General features: G+C 36.9%; 4 protein-coding genes across 4 annotated transcripts; 2 read left to right on the top strand and 2 right to left on the bottom strand.

Moving 5' to 3' along the window:
- Positions 1 to 3944: 3944 nt before the first annotated feature.
- Positions 3945 to 5777, top strand: EV154DRAFT_581248 (uncharacterized protein; the record flags this gene model as incomplete). Its single annotated transcript, XM_051606636.1, has 1 exon — positions 3945 to 5777. One exon carries the CDS (start codon positions 3945 to 3947, stop codon positions 5775 to 5777), a length of 1833 nt encoding a protein of 610 aa, XP_051451095.1.
- Positions 5778 to 8584: 2807 nt separating this feature from the next.
- EV154DRAFT_581245 (uncharacterized protein) lies at positions 8585 to 10114 on the bottom strand (the record flags this gene model as incomplete). The annotated part of the gene is made up of 7 exons (XM_051606635.1): positions 8585 to 8734; positions 8792 to 9392; positions 9447 to 9561; positions 9614 to 9818; positions 9869 to 9913; positions 9966 to 9980; positions 10049 to 10114. The coding sequence occupies 7 exons, from the start codon at positions 10112 to 10114 to the stop codon at positions 8585 to 8587; spliced, it is 1197 nt and encodes a 398-aa protein (XP_051451094.1).
- Positions 10115 to 13186: 3072 nt separating this feature from the next.
- EV154DRAFT_487822 (uncharacterized protein) lies at positions 13187 to 13569 on the top strand (the record flags this gene model as incomplete). The annotated part of the gene is made up of 2 exons (XM_051599019.1): positions 13187 to 13310; positions 13355 to 13569. 2 exons carry the CDS (start codon positions 13187 to 13189, stop codon positions 13567 to 13569), a joined length of 339 nt encoding a protein of 112 aa, XP_051451093.1.
- A 180-nt stretch (positions 13570 to 13749) lies between these two features.
- EV154DRAFT_487821 (uncharacterized protein) lies at positions 13750 to 15243 on the bottom strand (the record flags this gene model as incomplete). Its single annotated transcript, XM_051599018.1, has 5 exons — positions 13750 to 14361; positions 14563 to 14946; positions 15002 to 15046; positions 15099 to 15113; positions 15178 to 15243. The coding sequence occupies 5 exons, from the start codon at positions 15241 to 15243 to the stop codon at positions 13750 to 13752; spliced, it is 1122 nt and encodes a 373-aa protein (XP_051451092.1).
- Between the last annotated feature and the right edge of the window lie 1172 nt (positions 15244 to 16415).

The raw sequence follows: 16415 nt of genomic DNA, 5'->3' as shown, positions 1-16415 counted from the left end.
CGAAACAACATTTGGTGGAGTGGCTGGGCGTTACTTCATAGAAAGAAGAAAGTGGAACGAATACTGAAAGAATCAACAGTTTAACAATATTATAGGTAATTACAACAGTGACGTCTGTCTACCTCTCGGGGTCCTAATTGCAAATAATATCATATTCAAGAATCATAACGCTAAGAAATATGTTGACCATAACACGTCCGTATTAATTATTATAAAACAAAATACAAGCAAATCACGATAGCCACTGGAAACCAATAATCGGTCCCCACCTATGTTTTCTGGAGCGGGTAAAGCCCAGGATCCATTACTCTTCTTGAAGACTATGAGAAAGTCTTCAGGTGGAACAACCGGCGAACTGGCGAGAGGAAAAAGGACACTTTTCTTTTACGTCTGACTGGTCATGCTGAAAGATGGATGAAAAATCATTTGATGAATGATAGAAAGAACTTCGAAAGCCTACTATATGATGACGGTACCTACGATTGTATCTTGGCCAGTTTCAAAAATCATTACATAACCGACGAATGGTATGACTGATATACCAAGCACTAAGTGGAACGTATTCAATCTAATGAAGCGACACATTTGGAATTCATGGAGATGAAACGTTGTTATATGCAACGTGCTATACCTGATTGTATTGATCGTACTGAAATGCAAAACGTCAGAGATACCATGAAAAGTTTATTATCTCAAGTTCGCATTTTTGTGAGAAGAAGCTGAAGCATCCTTTGAATAAATAAGCTAAGAAGACTCTCGATAGTCTTGATGGTTTCGGGAAGTTGCTGCGCTGTGCAAGGAGTTGTATGTTCGAAGACCGTAAGGTTTTGAATGTTACATCTTATGACAAAATTCTCGTGAGCAGTACACCAGTAAATGCTTTACTCAAATTTGAGATTAATTTAAGTTGCACAGACCATTCAAGTGGTACAGCAAATAATATCAAGTCGAATATGACGGATTTCCAACGACTAGTTTAGGCCAGTTTGAAAAGCTCGATTACATTGAGAATGAACTTGCCGTGGTCAAGAATTCTGTTGACATGATGGAGAAGAACAACGCAACTCAAATGGGTCAGTCCACCTTTTCACGTCGCACTGGTAACCATGGTACAGGTGGAAATAAATTAAGGTGTTACAATTGTCATGATGTAGGGCATTTCGCTAGGAATTGTAACTTGTTGTGTAATACTTATGAATAGCCAACCACTCGTCTTTTAACTGTCTCAATCGTAATTATGAGAACCGTGGTGAAGGTCAAACAAACAATTCCATTGAAGAGCAGAAGGATTTTCAGAACGGCCCTCTACAGGCTTAGACGTAGAACGACATTCCATTAAAAATAGTCCTAAAACAAATACTTCATCCATGCACGTTATCAAACACGGAACCAAAGTTGAGATAGACAAGGTGTATGCGACCAGTACTACGAAGAAGACTCTGGAAGAGTCTAAAGTGATTAGGTTACAGAACTTAGAGTTACCTTTACGGTCAACGGTAATAGCTATGACAAGGACTATTTTTGGTAGATGGGATTTATCCAAAGTATGTCACTTTAGTCGAGACCTTACCTAACCCCCAGTCTTAATAAAATAAACGTAATTCGCAAAGGCTCAAGAGGCTGCGAGAAAGGACATTTAACGTGCTTTTGGAGTCTTGCAAGCACGCTTTGCTATGGTACAAAGGCCTTGCCGGCTCTTCAAGCAAGACGATCTGCATGCAGTCATGATGGCATACATCATATTACATAATATGATTATTGAGGATGAACGTGAACTAGATATTGATCTTGTTTAAGAACCCCATTCTGCCCTTCCTTAATCATCTCGTTGTACTATTTCGTTTGGGGAGTTTGTTGCTACATTTTGCAGTGTTCGAAATGCTGATATGTACGATCAGCTTTAATCTGATTTAATTGATTACTTATGGGATAGACGAGGCGACATGCAGATATCTACAAAATTCTAAATAAAATAGTTTTTTGAACAGAAAAAGAAGTTTTTATTTATTTAATTTTTCATCATCCTCAGCCAAAGGAACTTCGCCATCTTCCACCAAAGGTTCCTTTTCCTCAACCAAAATAGGCTCTTCTTTGCCCAATAATTGTTAACTTTCATCATCGGTATTCAAAGATGGCTGATGAGGATCATAAAAAGAATTGCAATCATCTTCGACCTTATTTGGCAACGACTGTTTACGGGGCTCCTCCTCTGCCATGATACGATCCATGATGATGCGTTGTTTATTTTCAACGTATCTTCTGTGTCCTTCATAACGGATGGAAGTCGTATCCGTCATCAAGATATCATTCAATCTTTCGTTTTTCTTGAGAATTGGCGTAAACCAATTTCTTCTTGGCCAATGCCATCCTCTCCTTGGTGATTTCGATGTAGGTATTGTAAGATGATGCCAATTGGTTGACATTTTTCTTGTTTTTTTGCTCGTCGAGCTTCGCGTTCTTACGTCCCATAGGACCTACCTCGTCCGAAGTATCCTCAGCTGAAATTCTTAATGCCTCCTTCTTTCCCTGGCCTTTGGATTATATTTCAGAGATTTCAAGTCTGTCTTTACATTTTTCACAAATTTCAAGAATATCGTCCAAACACAAGAATTCGAAACTTTTCTTTTTTGCTTGGGTCGGCTATATACATCTCTATAGCCCTATGTATCTTTTATTTCCATAAATATTACGTACGTTTGTATGTATTTTAAACAATTTTGAGTATTAATGTATACCATGTCCTTGGGACTAGATCCAGTGGGAGAGGGACCGTTCATACAAGTTTTAAAAAAACCACTAAACTTGCTAACGGCCTTTGCAATGGCCGTTAACCAAACCCGGTCAGACGACCAACACCTGTTCCTGGGAGGCGTTTTATACCTCTTGACATAATTAATGTCGAAGTCATTGCCAATGTTTTGCGAAACGTCAAGGCCAGTTTGATCATTAACCTTAATAGGATCGTTGCACATTGAGGACCACAAATGGCAAAACTGAGCGTCCTCTTCATCGGTGTAATTAAACCCACGACTACGCTTGTAAGCATTAGGGTCTTGTTACGTTTTAGGCATTGTTTATTCGACCAATATCAAGTAAAAAAAAAAATCTGGAAGTTAAACATTTTTAAAAAAATGTGTAATTTCGTAGATCTTTGCAACTTGAGATAAAAAATTAAGTTTGTATAAATTTACTGCATATTTTAATCAACCGCTCGGGAATTATTTTATAATTATTTTTTTGATTTACGAAAAGCGATAATTTAATCAACTGCCGAGGATGCTGTAAGGCAGAATATTACTCCGTATTTGATTGTCTTAAAGGGTTTTTGCAACTAGAAATCAATGATGATTGTGGTGAAACACATAATATATAACTATATAAACTACATAAATAATAAGGGATACAGCCAATAATAAATATGCATTATGGCATAACAAAGAATACAACCGATAAAATACATAATATCATTTCAGATGAGAATATGAAAGTACAATATCCTTATCAGCATTTTACCATGAGTCATAGACAGGGACAAAATATCTATAATAAGGAAATAGAAAAGAAAACTCTGTGTTACCTCAAAGAGTATCTTCAAATCCAAATATATCTGCTGTAATCAGAACAGATAGACAGCCTTTTCTCTGTAGAACACACACAAAATACAGTTTCTCAAGCGTAAGACAGTGATAAGCACAGTAACAGATTATCACAATTATAAATCATTACCATCTAACAATTTATATAATAGGACAATTTCTAAATAGATAGTTTTCCTTTTAGTTTATTTTTAACCTTTAACTTGGAATAATACCACACCAGTTTTTTAACTGATCCCTGTTTTTATTTTTAATCTTTTTTATTTTTCTGTGTAAACCAATCCCGTTTACCACATTTTTTTAAGTTATATCCCATGTAACTTTATTCAAGCAACTACTACTATCAAGATGTCTCACTCTCCCGAGGAAACCACTGTTCTCCCCAACGAAGTCCAAGCTGTTACTACCGAGGCCAACCACCAGGTCCAGAACATCGCTGAAGACTCGGGAAAGCTAGGTGTAGCGGACGCGACCAACCAAGAAGACACCGTGATGGAGGATTCTCAACCCGAGGAAGAGGTGTTGCCCATTCTGACTCCCGCTCAAGTTGTAAAGAAGAAGGTGCAAGAAAGAGAAGCCTGGTCTCTTGAGATCTGTAAACTGTATTCCAAGCCTGAACAACGCACTGAACAAGATGATATGAAGATTCATCAGCTTGGTGAAGCTGTCAAGCGAATTACCAGAACAATGAATTCCTATTCGGAAGTGTGGGGAACCCCTGGTCCAGCCCAACGAGGAACTGAAGCCTCAAAGTATGCCAACATGCCCAGCGGATCAGGAGGTTTGGCCATTAGCCGATTGGATCTACCCAAGTGTAACATCGAAGGCAAGGTGAACGAGGAGTTCAAGAACGAGCCAGTATTCAAGAACATCGATGAACTTCTGATCATCTTTGAAGACATTGTGAGCTCTGCTGATCAAGATGTCGAAGTCATTTGGAAGAAGTATCTGTCCCTTACTATGAACTCGAAAGATAAGCTTTGGGTACGTAAGGAGGTCATGTCATGTAATAACTGCACCAAGGCCAAGGAAGTCATCGCCGCTCACTTCAGCAACCGCAAATTAAGGTTGAGAGCTACTCAACAGCTGGTATCCATGAAGATGCGACAAGGAGAACTACTGACCCAATTTGATGCTAGGTTTTCGCGTGCTTTGGAGGAGTCTGGTTTCGAGGTGAGTCAACAGCTCATTGCTGATCTGTACTTGTTGGCTTTGCCTGTTGCTTCGCAACCGGTGTTGTTTACCTTTGTGAGTGCGCACTTGAGGGAAGGACAAGAGCATGGGACTTGTGATGATGTCTCACAAGCCGCCAGCAAGCTGTTTTCTGGCAAGATGCCAACTGAAGAGGAGGTCCTTGGTGAGCAAGAGGATACTGGCAAGAGAAGAGCCAGCAAAGGTACTGAGTCTCGTGCATCCAAGAGAAGAAGCCTTCCACCCCCTTCGACGGCTAAGAAGTATTGCAAGAACCATGGGAGCAACAACTCTCACACCACGGAGGAGTGTGCGATGAACAGACGAGGGGCTGAACGAAGAGTTGAAGCGGAATCTTCAAGACCAGCAAGAAAACTCCTTGATAATCGAAACCAACCTCGGGCTGATACTGGTAACCCCCGTAACCACTGTATAAGAGACTGCTTCTGTGGCCGTGGTTGTGAAGAGTTTCACAACAACGCGAAAACCATTTTGTCTGTCTCGGCTGCAAAGCAAAAAAGAGAAGATGAACATTACCAGTTTGAGTGTAAGAAAACACCTAATAATACATTAAATAATTTCAAAAATCTAATCACGCCCATTATCTTGTATAATAGGAAGCTCAAAGGAAACGTAGACACCGGTTCTGATCTCACTTGTATTAATAAATACATAGTTGACAATTTTTTTCCCTCTTTAAAAATTAATAAAATAAATGGAACTTTAAATTACTTGTCTAACACTGCTAAAAGAATTGGTCAAACCGAACCTATAACTATTAAATATTTAAATAACGTCTGTTTTGAATTTTGTTTCGAAGTAGTAGAATTTAATGATACATTGGAGACTGATTTTGATGTACTTCTTGGTACAGATATTCTCTCAAAGTTGAATATTAGATTAACCAACGTAGCTTATATATATTACGATGATGATGAAATTAATGAAGAACTCCAATTTGGCAGTTCGAATCACGTTCCATCTATATAAGTATGATCCTGAAGATGCTGATTTTGGTACCATCGAAGGGAGGGAGAAATTAATAAACTACATTTAACCTTCTATACCAAAACATATTAATATAAAAGCTGGACAATTTTGTAACTTTCCTGGAAGTATTGTAAGAATACCAATCAAAAATGATGCTGCAGACTGTTACTTACCGTAATATCATATTCCATATCACAAGATGCCCGAAATTAGAAAACAAATCGACGAATGGTTAGAGGCTGGTATCGTAGTCAGATGTGAACCAAGCAATGAATATAATGGGCGACTGCTGGCAAGAGGAAAGAAAGATGTGAACAATAGGATGACAAATACACGTTTATGTCTCGATTTGAGAAGACAAATATGAAAATCGATGAGTCATTGGTAGAAAATTAGGCCATTCCTAACATGCAAGACACTTTCGAAAAGGTATCACAAGGAAAAGTGTTTAGCAGACTCGATCTTAAATCAGCCTACAAGATCTTTAAAGTGGATGAACCTAGTCAAGAAGTCTTATCGTTCACATTTAACGGTCAAACATACAAAGGGATAGGAACATGCTTCGGAATAAAATTTGTCACGAGCCAATTTTGCAGAGGAATGATTATCATTCTTGACGGTGAAGCTAATATAGCAACTTATGTACATAAATAACAACGGCTACAGTCAATAATAAATATACACCATTTCATAACAAATCATACAACCAATAAAATACATAATACCATTTCAGATAAAGATATGACAGTAACGTATCCTTATCATCATTTAGCCATGAGTCATAGACAGTGACCGAATTTCTATAATAAGGAAACAGAAAAGAAAAACTCTGTGTTACCTCAAAGAGTATCTTCAAATCCAAATATACCTGCTGTAATCATAAAAGATAGACAGCCATTTTTCTGTGTAACATACACAGAATATAGTTTCTCAAGCATGAGATAGTAATAAGCACAGAAACAGCTTATCACAATTATAAATCATTTACGTCTAACAATTCATATAAATAGGATAATTTCTAGATACATAGTTTTCCCTATGGTTTATTGTGAACCTTTAACCTGGAATAAAACCACAATGGATATTAACTTACTCCCTGTTTTTATTTTTATTCTTTTTACTTGTCTGCGTAGACCAATCCCGTTGACCCCAATGATAGTCGTGATTATACTGGATTTTCAACAACATTCCGTCAATATTGATGGAAATGACTTCCTATGGACCTAAAAGGTAGTCCACAAACGTGGCAATCTTGTGTAAATTCTATCCTTTCGAAGAGCTATATATGCTTGTTTCAATATACATTGATGATGGGTTAGTCTTTTCTAAATCGTTGGAAGAGGATGTGAACCAGTTAGATATCATATTGACCAACGCAAAAGCACCAAATTTGTCATTATCAGTCTCTAAATGGAAGTTCGGCTACCAAGTTGCAAAACTACTAGGACTTTTATTGGGTAAAGACGGTTTTAAGATGGATCCAGACCGGATCGTCAAAATTGTAAACTGGCCACGACCTAAGAATTTGACAGAGATTAGTCAGTTTGTAGGGATGATAAAATACTATCGAAGATATCTAAGAGGTCTACCAGGATTAATATCACCAATGAACAAGCTCAAAAGGAGGAATGTTTTTCATTTGGGTACATGAACAGGAAATGGCATTTCAAAGTTGTAAAACATTGCTGAGTTGTGATCAAGTATTAATCCATCCTGAATTTACTAGAATGTTCATAGGCCTCATCGATGCGTCGTACACTGGTATAAGATATGTTATTTCCAGGCAGAGCAAGGTAATGAGAATTTTATACGACCAGTATGTAATTGTAGTAATGCGTTAACTGATGCGGAGAACAGTACATGCATTTATGAAAAAGATTTTATGGCGATTGTATGTTTTGTCTACGTTTTTAACGTTTATCTATTGGGTGTTTACACCGATCAGAAAAGTTTACAATATCTCATCAAATTTAATGAAGTGGCATCCGCAAAAGCTGTCCGATAGAAAGCCTCTTTATTGGCGTATGACTTTGATATTATTTATTGTCCTGGAAAATTAAATACCAACGCTGATGCCTTTTCAAGATTAAAAGCAGCATACTCGACTCGACCAGAGTTAGATGCAATTATCGAAGACCATTATCGGCCACACAACGGTATAAAAAAACCCTGTTTTTCTTGCGTCTCTCTGTTAAACGGGGCTTATGTGCTGCATAATAAGATCCAAATCCAAGCTCATTTACTGATGTGATAATAGTTGCTCTAGAGACGTTAATTTCAGCCCTTTGTAACTCTAATTTCAAATCACCATACGTGACAAAAGGATCGTCTCTAAAGTCACGTTCGATATCTCTTTGCGCCCTCTGGTCAATCTTTGTTTGGGGCACCAAGTTGTTTTTTAGGAAAAGTACTACCTGCTTCTTATATCCTTTTCATAACACTTTGCACTGTGGTCGATAGTACGTTAACTGTACTGGAAATGACGGTTGGTGTTATGCTGTGCTTATTTAGGTGAAAATACCCCAAAGTAAATCTTCTTTTGGTGGATTATAGTAACCACGAGTGTGATTTGTCGATTCTGTTAAAGGCATACCTGGTTAATTAGTGATATATGAAAGAAAAATCAATTTTATTAAAAGGGGTGTCTTTAGAAAGAAAGGCCAAGAATAAGGTGTTTCTAAAATCAATTGTGTGTAACTGTACATATCATAATCAATACTGATGGAATTTTTCGAGTATCTTAAAGGTCATTATCAACGATTTTGCGTTACGTTGTTATGAGAGTATGGGTTTGATATTGAGCTTTTTTAATCCTCGTGGCTAAAATTGTCACAGTCGTAGAACTCGTCTTCTGTATTGTCACAGTCATAGAAGTGGTCTTCTGTATTGTCATCAGGACTTTTTGCAGAATCTGCTACGAGTTCCTCTTCACCGTCTTCATCAATCACAATCGTGTTCTGTCGGATCTCACGTTCTTAATCCGTTTCGAACATAATATTAATTTCATCACGAACGTATGTATCCGTGGGAATGTTGACTTGAACAGGGAAGATGACATTAAATTTAATGAAAAGATTACCCTTGTTGCCATTCGTATCAGAGAATAAGGGCATTCCTTCACCTTTCTGAATGAAGTCCATACCGAGGGTGATCACTGTACCGGGGGATTGTTGAAGGTTTAATTTGCGACCATCTATATGTTTTATAAAATCCCGATTTCGATTTATACCCATGAGAGCATCTCGTAGTTTGATATCGATAAAAGCATGTAAATTGTTTCCCTTGCGCGAGAAACAGCCCCATTTATCTTCGACTTTAACATGGATAAGTAAGTCGCCCTTTGTAAGGTGGTCTGGCATGACATTGCCATAGTGCTCCACTATGATTGTGTGGCCGGAATGGATGCCTTTGGCAATTGGAATCAGCACACTGACACGAGTAGCTTTGGCCCCAAGACAGGTCTGGCATTTCTTTTTGTAAGTTTTTAAACCTGCTCCATCACAACCAGAGCACGTAACAGATACTTTCTTTCTGTTACCACTCAACCGGGTTTGTACATATGCAGCACCGTTGCAAGTCGCACATTTTTCAGAAAGGAGAACAGTACTCTCAATACTATTATTTTAAAATTATTAACATGCTGGTTTTTTTTTATTTCTTTTTGCTTACCCATGGCATGTTTGGCAGTTCAACTTCAGGTTGTAGTAAACCTTGAAGGCGCTAACGCCGAGATACGATTCTTTTAAAGAAATTTCCGCGGTAGTATGGATATGGTAGTCTGATCCTATAAAAAATTTTTAGCGGAGTTTCAACATTTTATAACAACTAAGCCTTACTCTTAGGAGGTGGTGGTGGAGGAGTGGATGGAGCGGGTGGAGCTGGTGGAGTTGGCGTCCTGCGTCGTCGTCTTGAGGTGTAAGAATAAGTATTTCCGTAAAAGCTTTCGAAATCGAAATTCCTCCCGCGTTTTTTTTTCAAATCATAAGCCACTTTTTGTTCGTGATCAGACAAAATCTCATACGCGTTTAAAATTTTTTTGAACTAAGGCAAGTTAATGTCATGAAATGAGATAGATAAAAAAAATGTTTTACCTTTTCGGTTCCATTGGAATTTTTATCAGGGTGATAATTTTTAGCCTATAAACAAGTTAGCTACGCAGTCTGTTTATTTAAATGACAATGTACTTACCAATTTGTAATAAGCCTGTAATTAAGAAAATAAAAATAAATGAGTTACATTGACAAAAAAAAATTTTTAAGACGCGTTCATACCTTTCGAATTTCAGAGGAAGTTGCGTTTTCTGTAACTCCTAATGTCTTATAATGTGAATTCGTCATTATAATTCTGGTTGTTGTGTATGAATGAGTAAAAAAAAAAAGAGAATGTCGACACCTACGTCTTTTTTTTTTAGGTACTCTTTAAATCACCGAATTTTATTTTAAAAAAATAACAGGTGACCCACGTACTTTTTTTTTACAAGTTACTATTTTTTTTAGTAACGTTTTTCCTTGAATAAAATTTTTAAAATGTTGGTTACTACTTCTACAGCTACATCTTCTCGTACTGTAGGTGGTACCTTTGCTTCTGTCCAGGAATTTAAAGACGCCTGTTTGGATGCTGCAGCCGACCAAGATTTTCAACCATTCATCCGGGACAGTTCACCCATTGGACAGGCTGAAAAGTCAGCCTTTTTCTATTACGCCTGTGTTTTTAGCAACAATAACTAGGCCGTTTGTACAGGGAACTCTCCTAAATTAGTTAAAGTTACATTGACAGAAACATGCGACTTTTTTATCAGAGCAGTTTTGCCCAAGGAGAATGGAGATCGTTGGATCGTTGAAAGCCACAACGATATCCACAATCATGACATGTTGGAAGACGACAGAAAATTATGTCTTGTCAACAACTGAAATCTCCATTACGAACATAAACTTCATCATTGACAAGATGCACGTCGCAAATGCCAAGACATCGGCCATTGTCATAGCCGTAAACAACGTCAAGGGTACAAAGATGAGAGTGATTGCAACGGACATGACTAACCAACGTGCTCTGTTGAGATGTGGTTTAAAACAAGGTGAAAATCAACGTCACATGAATCCCTTCATTCGCAACTTGGAAGAGAAGCGATACACTTTATCAAGCAAGTATGAGAAGAATGGAAGGTTGACCCAATTTTTTTTTGCCCATGTTAGTGCCATAAACAACACTCTTCAATGCCCCAAAGTACTTCTCGTTGACACCAAATACCGTACTAACATGTTTGCTTATCCTCTGATAAATACTACTGGTGTCAACAATATCAGCAATTGATCGAAGAAGGGTTTAATGATAAACACTATTGCTTTAGCCTGGGTTGCGGACGAACCCAAGGTGACTAATGAGTGATTTTTTGAAACACTCAAGGCAAAGGTAATGTTGTGACATGATGCATGAAAAAAAAATATTACTTTTTATCCTTCAATCTTTGTATTATTATATTTATTTTATGTTATCACTCTCATTTAAATTTCAAATAAATTATTTTATCTTTAATTTCTTGTTTTTGTTCATAAATTAGTAAAAATGTAGATCTACGATATTCCTGGTACCTTATCAGAAGTGATATCACTGATGGAGCTGCGAGTGGTCGTAGTGCACTGGTTAATATCTTTCGAGAGGTCAACAGGATGATTTGTGTTTGGCACATTATCGCTCCAATGTCAAAGCTAATTTTCTTCAGTTGTTTCCCGACATGAAAGAATATGAAGCCTTAGTTTACTTATTTTGGATGTCACATGGTAGCAAAAAGGATGCTGAAACTATCGACAATGTCAGTAACTGTCGTATTTGGATACGATTCACCCAAGAATAATTGAGAAAATCGTTTAAATAAATAAACAAAGAAATTAAAAGAACCTTTCGCATACCAGCAAACGCTTGTATAGTGCTATACAACTTCTCCTACTACGAGTACATACGTCTATATTAAAAATTGGATGATTGGCCTAAATATGATATACGAATGACAGTTAAATACAGAATGCTATACCACTTAGTTACGATATCATCGATCGAGTAGAGTATCTTCTCGAATCAAATCAAGAATTGTAAGAAAGAGAAATTTAATATTAATAGTTCTCTCAATGAGTTAGCTGCCCAGAGATAGAAAAGAACCGCTATTAATATAAATGTAACAATGAGTACCAGAATTCAATTAATCAGCATGAGTTACTTATTGCTTATAAAAGAAGAAGAAGAAGAAGAAGGAGAAGACGAAGAAGAAGAAGAAGAAGAAGAAGAAATATATAAAAAAAGAAGGTTCTTAAAGCGATCTTAAAGGAGACACAAATCAAGTAGTATACAATGAACGAGTAAAGAATATAGTGCTTTTAGATGTAAAAATTTAAATCGTTTTTTCAATGAGCTTCTACAAGATGTTGTGAAAACATTTATACAAAAGATAACTGATAGCAACGAAAAGAGGGAAAATTACTTGGTAACGAATATATTTACGATCGTATCCTGTGTAACACTAAACAATGTGCTGGTACATCAGCCAATTAAAACACTTGTATGGAAAACTATTAAGAATGATTACCTTTCAGCTGCTCAGCTTAAATTTTGGATCATCAGCAGGCTCCAGCTAATACATGGTGTTAAAAATCATATTTACGCAAAGATACGCAGCATCACAGTTGGGTACGATCAGTATATAGGCGAAAACTCATAAAAAATAGAAGACATTTACAGTGAGGTACACATGAAAGATTAAAAAAAGGCATAAAAGATAAAAAAAAAGACATTAAAGATTAAAAAAAGAAAATGTGGTTTTTATTACTATGAAAAATGGAGACTCGCTAGCCTGTTTCGGCAAAGAAATTTGCCCAAGTGCTGGGATAGTCGATGATAGATAAAGAAAAAAAAAGAAAGTATTTTCAGACTGCTTAAAAGTTTTATTAAAAGGAAAAGTAGATTAAAGATTCAGAGGGTTCTATTCTAACTATCAGTTTGCATATGTATGTATGTTCAGAGTGATCGGATTATGAATTTAGATTGATGGATAAGTTACACGGCACTATAATTGGGCTGGTAGTTGCATATGATGTAATGCATAAAAAATTATTTTGTGTTTTGATGTAATATTGTATGGGATGATAAAATGACATTGAATTCAGTATTTTTTTATGGTGTGATTAGTAACAACAGTTGGTGGATCACCACAAGTGCAACTGCGAGGAAATCACTCTCCGTGTGCACTCACCCACTTTTTATTAGTTTTGATGGTTCTCAAAAGAGCTCCCGTGTATCACCACAAAGGGGTGAAAACACCATCTTCTTATCGTTGCAAACAGGACGATCACTAAAAAAATGCATATCAACAAGCCGATTATCGACTGATCAGACGAGGCACCCATTTCCTTTAAGTCATGCACCACAACCGACAAGTAGAATGTTACATCGAATCATTAAAGACAACTCCTGCTTTTATGCTAGGGCTCATGAAATATCCTCCTGAAGAAGAAAGTGTTGTTAAAAACGCCTCCGTATCTTGTTAAATAACCACAAAGAGGTGCCACATAAACCAAATGTGAAAGGTAATGTCACCCAGAACAAACCGCAAACATTCAGTATTCCAGCAAGTGCCTTGAGACCTGTCATCTTTGGGGACCACCCCCAAATGGCACTTGATAACGAAATTACCGAACAAAGCTACCAATCTGGAGTCCAAGATATGTCGTGTGACTTCCTATACTCAATCGTAAATCAGCCCAGCGATGACCTTTGGGACGAAGGAAAAACAATTACGTAGTAACAATAAAAATCCATAGTTGTTACAAGTATGCCAAAATAGTGAACAAAACGTCTGACATATAGAACTCATAACAAAGACAATGAAAGATTAAGCTTACTCTATTCCCCCCCCCCACTCACTAATTCGCAAGACAGTCCCCAATATATAAACTGTTTTTAATTAATTGTCATAATGATCCTATCCAGAATTTGATACATGTTTATCTTCATTACTATCACCGTTTCGTGAACTAACATTCTTATCTTGGTCTTCGTCGTCTTCAATAATAATGGTCTTCTCTCGGATCTCACGTTCTTCCTTCGTTTCAAACATAATATCAATTTCATCGCGAACGTATGGATCCTTGGGAATATTGATTTCATCAGGGAAGATCACGTTAAATCTAATGATAAGACAACCCTTGTTGTCATCTGTATCAGAGAATACGGGCATACCTTCTCCTTTCTGAATTATGGTCATGCCGGGTGTGATTACTTTTCCAGGGGTTTGTGGAATGTTCAATTTGCGGCCATCCATATGTTTAATAATGTCGCCTTTTCGATTTACTCCCATAAGAGCATCTCGAAGTTTGATGTCAATGGAAGCAAGTAAGGTGTCTTTGTGGCGCGTGAAGCAGCCCCAGTGATCATCCACAGTTACCTTGATAAATAAGTCGCCCTTGGTAACGTTGTCGGGCATGACATTCCCGTAGTTCTTCATCCTAATCGTGTGACCGGATTCAATGCCTTTGGCAATTGGAATCAACAGACTTACACGAGTCTCTTTGGCCCCAAGACAGCTTTGGCACTTCTTTTTGAAAGTTTTTACACCTTTCCCATTACAACCAGATCATGGAACGGATACTTTTTTTCTGGTATCCCTCAAGCGGGTTTCGACATATCCAGAACCATTGCAGGTCACACAAGGCTCAGAAAACAGAGCAGAATTCTCATTGCTATTATTTCAAAATTATTATCATGCTAATTTTGTTTTTTATATCTTTTTGCTTACCCATGACATGTTTGGCAGTTCACCTTCAGGTTGTAGTAAACCTTGAAGGCGCTCACGCCGAGATACGATTATTTCAAAGACAGTTGTGCAGTAGTCAGGATGTGGTAGTCTGACCCTATAAAAAAAAATTAGCGGAGTCTCAAAATTTTTTATCAACAACGCCTTACGATTAGGAGGTGGTGGTGGTGGAGGACTGGATGGTCGTGGTGGGGTTTCTGGAGCTGGTGGAGGTCGTGTCCTGCGTCCTGGTCTTGAGGTAGAAGGACGATTACTTGCATAAAAGCCTTCAAAGTCGAAATCCGTCTCACGTTTTCTTTTCAAATCATAAACCCTTTTTTTGTCACGATCGGATAAAATCTCATACGCGTTTAAGATTTCCTTGAACTACGGCAAGTTAATGTCATGAGAGGAGACAGATAAAATTAAAAAAAAGTTTTACCTTTTCAATTCCATTGGGATTTTTATCAGGGTGATAATTTTTGGCCTATAAACAAGTTAGCTACGTCGTCAGTTTATTTGAATGAAAATGTACTTACCAGCTTGTAATAAGCCTGTAATTAAGAAAAGAAGAAATAAATAAGTTACATTGTTAAAAAAAGTAAGACGCATTTATACCTTGCGAATTTCAGAGGGGCTTGCTTTTTCAGTAACTCCTAAAGTGGTATAATGTGAATTTGTCATTATAATTCTGGATGTCGAGTATGAATGAGTAAAAAAAAAAGAATGTCGACACCTACGTCTTTTTTTTAATTACTTTCTTTAAATCACGGGATTTTTTTTTAAAAAAATAACAGGTCACATACGTACTTTTTTTTTCCTTACGTTTTTCCTTAAATATAACTTTTAAAATGTCGATTACTACTTTTAAAACTACAACTTTTCCTACCGTAGGTTCTACCTTTGCCTCTGCCGAGGAGTTTAAAGACGGCTGTTTGGATGCTGCAGCGGACCAAGGTTTTGAGCTTTTTATCTGGGACAGTTCACCCATTGGACATGCTAAAAAGTCAGCCTTTTTTCCATTACGCCTGTGTATACAGCAACAAGTACAAGTCCATTAGTATCGAGAAATCCTGAAAAAGAGTTAAAGTTACAATGACAGGAACCTGAGAATTTTTTATCCGAGTAGTTTTTGTTATGATCGTGTCACTTAGAAGCATTAATTTTGGTAATTATTTGTCAGCCCCTTGTCATTTACGTGTCAGCCATCAATCATCAAAGCTCTCCCATAAATACGTAATGAATTACTAAAATTTGTCATTGCTTATTTGTATGATAAATGTCTTTCGATCCTCTACTATAAATACAGCCTAACTTTCTTTCTTCTTTCTTCTCCTTCATCAGATATATTATCTAATAACCCTCTGTTTTCTTTTCCTCTTTCTTTTTTTCTACCTCTTATAATAAATATAATAATTATCATTTATTTTTCTGTTGTTGTAGGCAAGTATTTTCACGTCTGTTCTGTCGGGCTGTCCTCTCCTGAAATAGCACGTTTTACGGATTTGTGCCTCAGTCTTCTTTTGATAATTGTTTAATTGTACGAACAATTTAAATCTGTTTAAGAAATTTAAAGTCAAATATCTTACCATTTAAGAGAACAAGAAATAGGTCAGTAGCATTTCATACCATAGAAAAGACAAAAATATAATAAAGTAGAAAGAAAAGAAAAAGGGAACTCAAAGCTAAAAAGTTTTTAAATTTATGTAAAAAATCAGAGTAATATTATTTACGTCTGGTATTGCTAGCTGCAATTAGTGCTTCAAGTTCTTTTACTGGAGCTTCTACAACGATGAAACCCCAACCTAACTCTATGTCAACTGGTGAGATTTATATGGTTTCACTTAACTATTCAA

Source organism: Mucor mucedo (genome assembly GCF_025094135.1).
Source record: "Mucor mucedo strain NRRL 3635 chromosome Unknown EV154scaffold_205, whole genome shotgun sequence".
Taxonomy (NCBI): domain Eukaryota; kingdom Fungi; phylum Mucoromycota; class Mucoromycetes; order Mucorales; family Mucoraceae; genus Mucor; species Mucor mucedo.
Note: the sequence above shows the minus strand (reverse complement) of the source record. Positions and strands in the feature narration are given on the sequence as shown.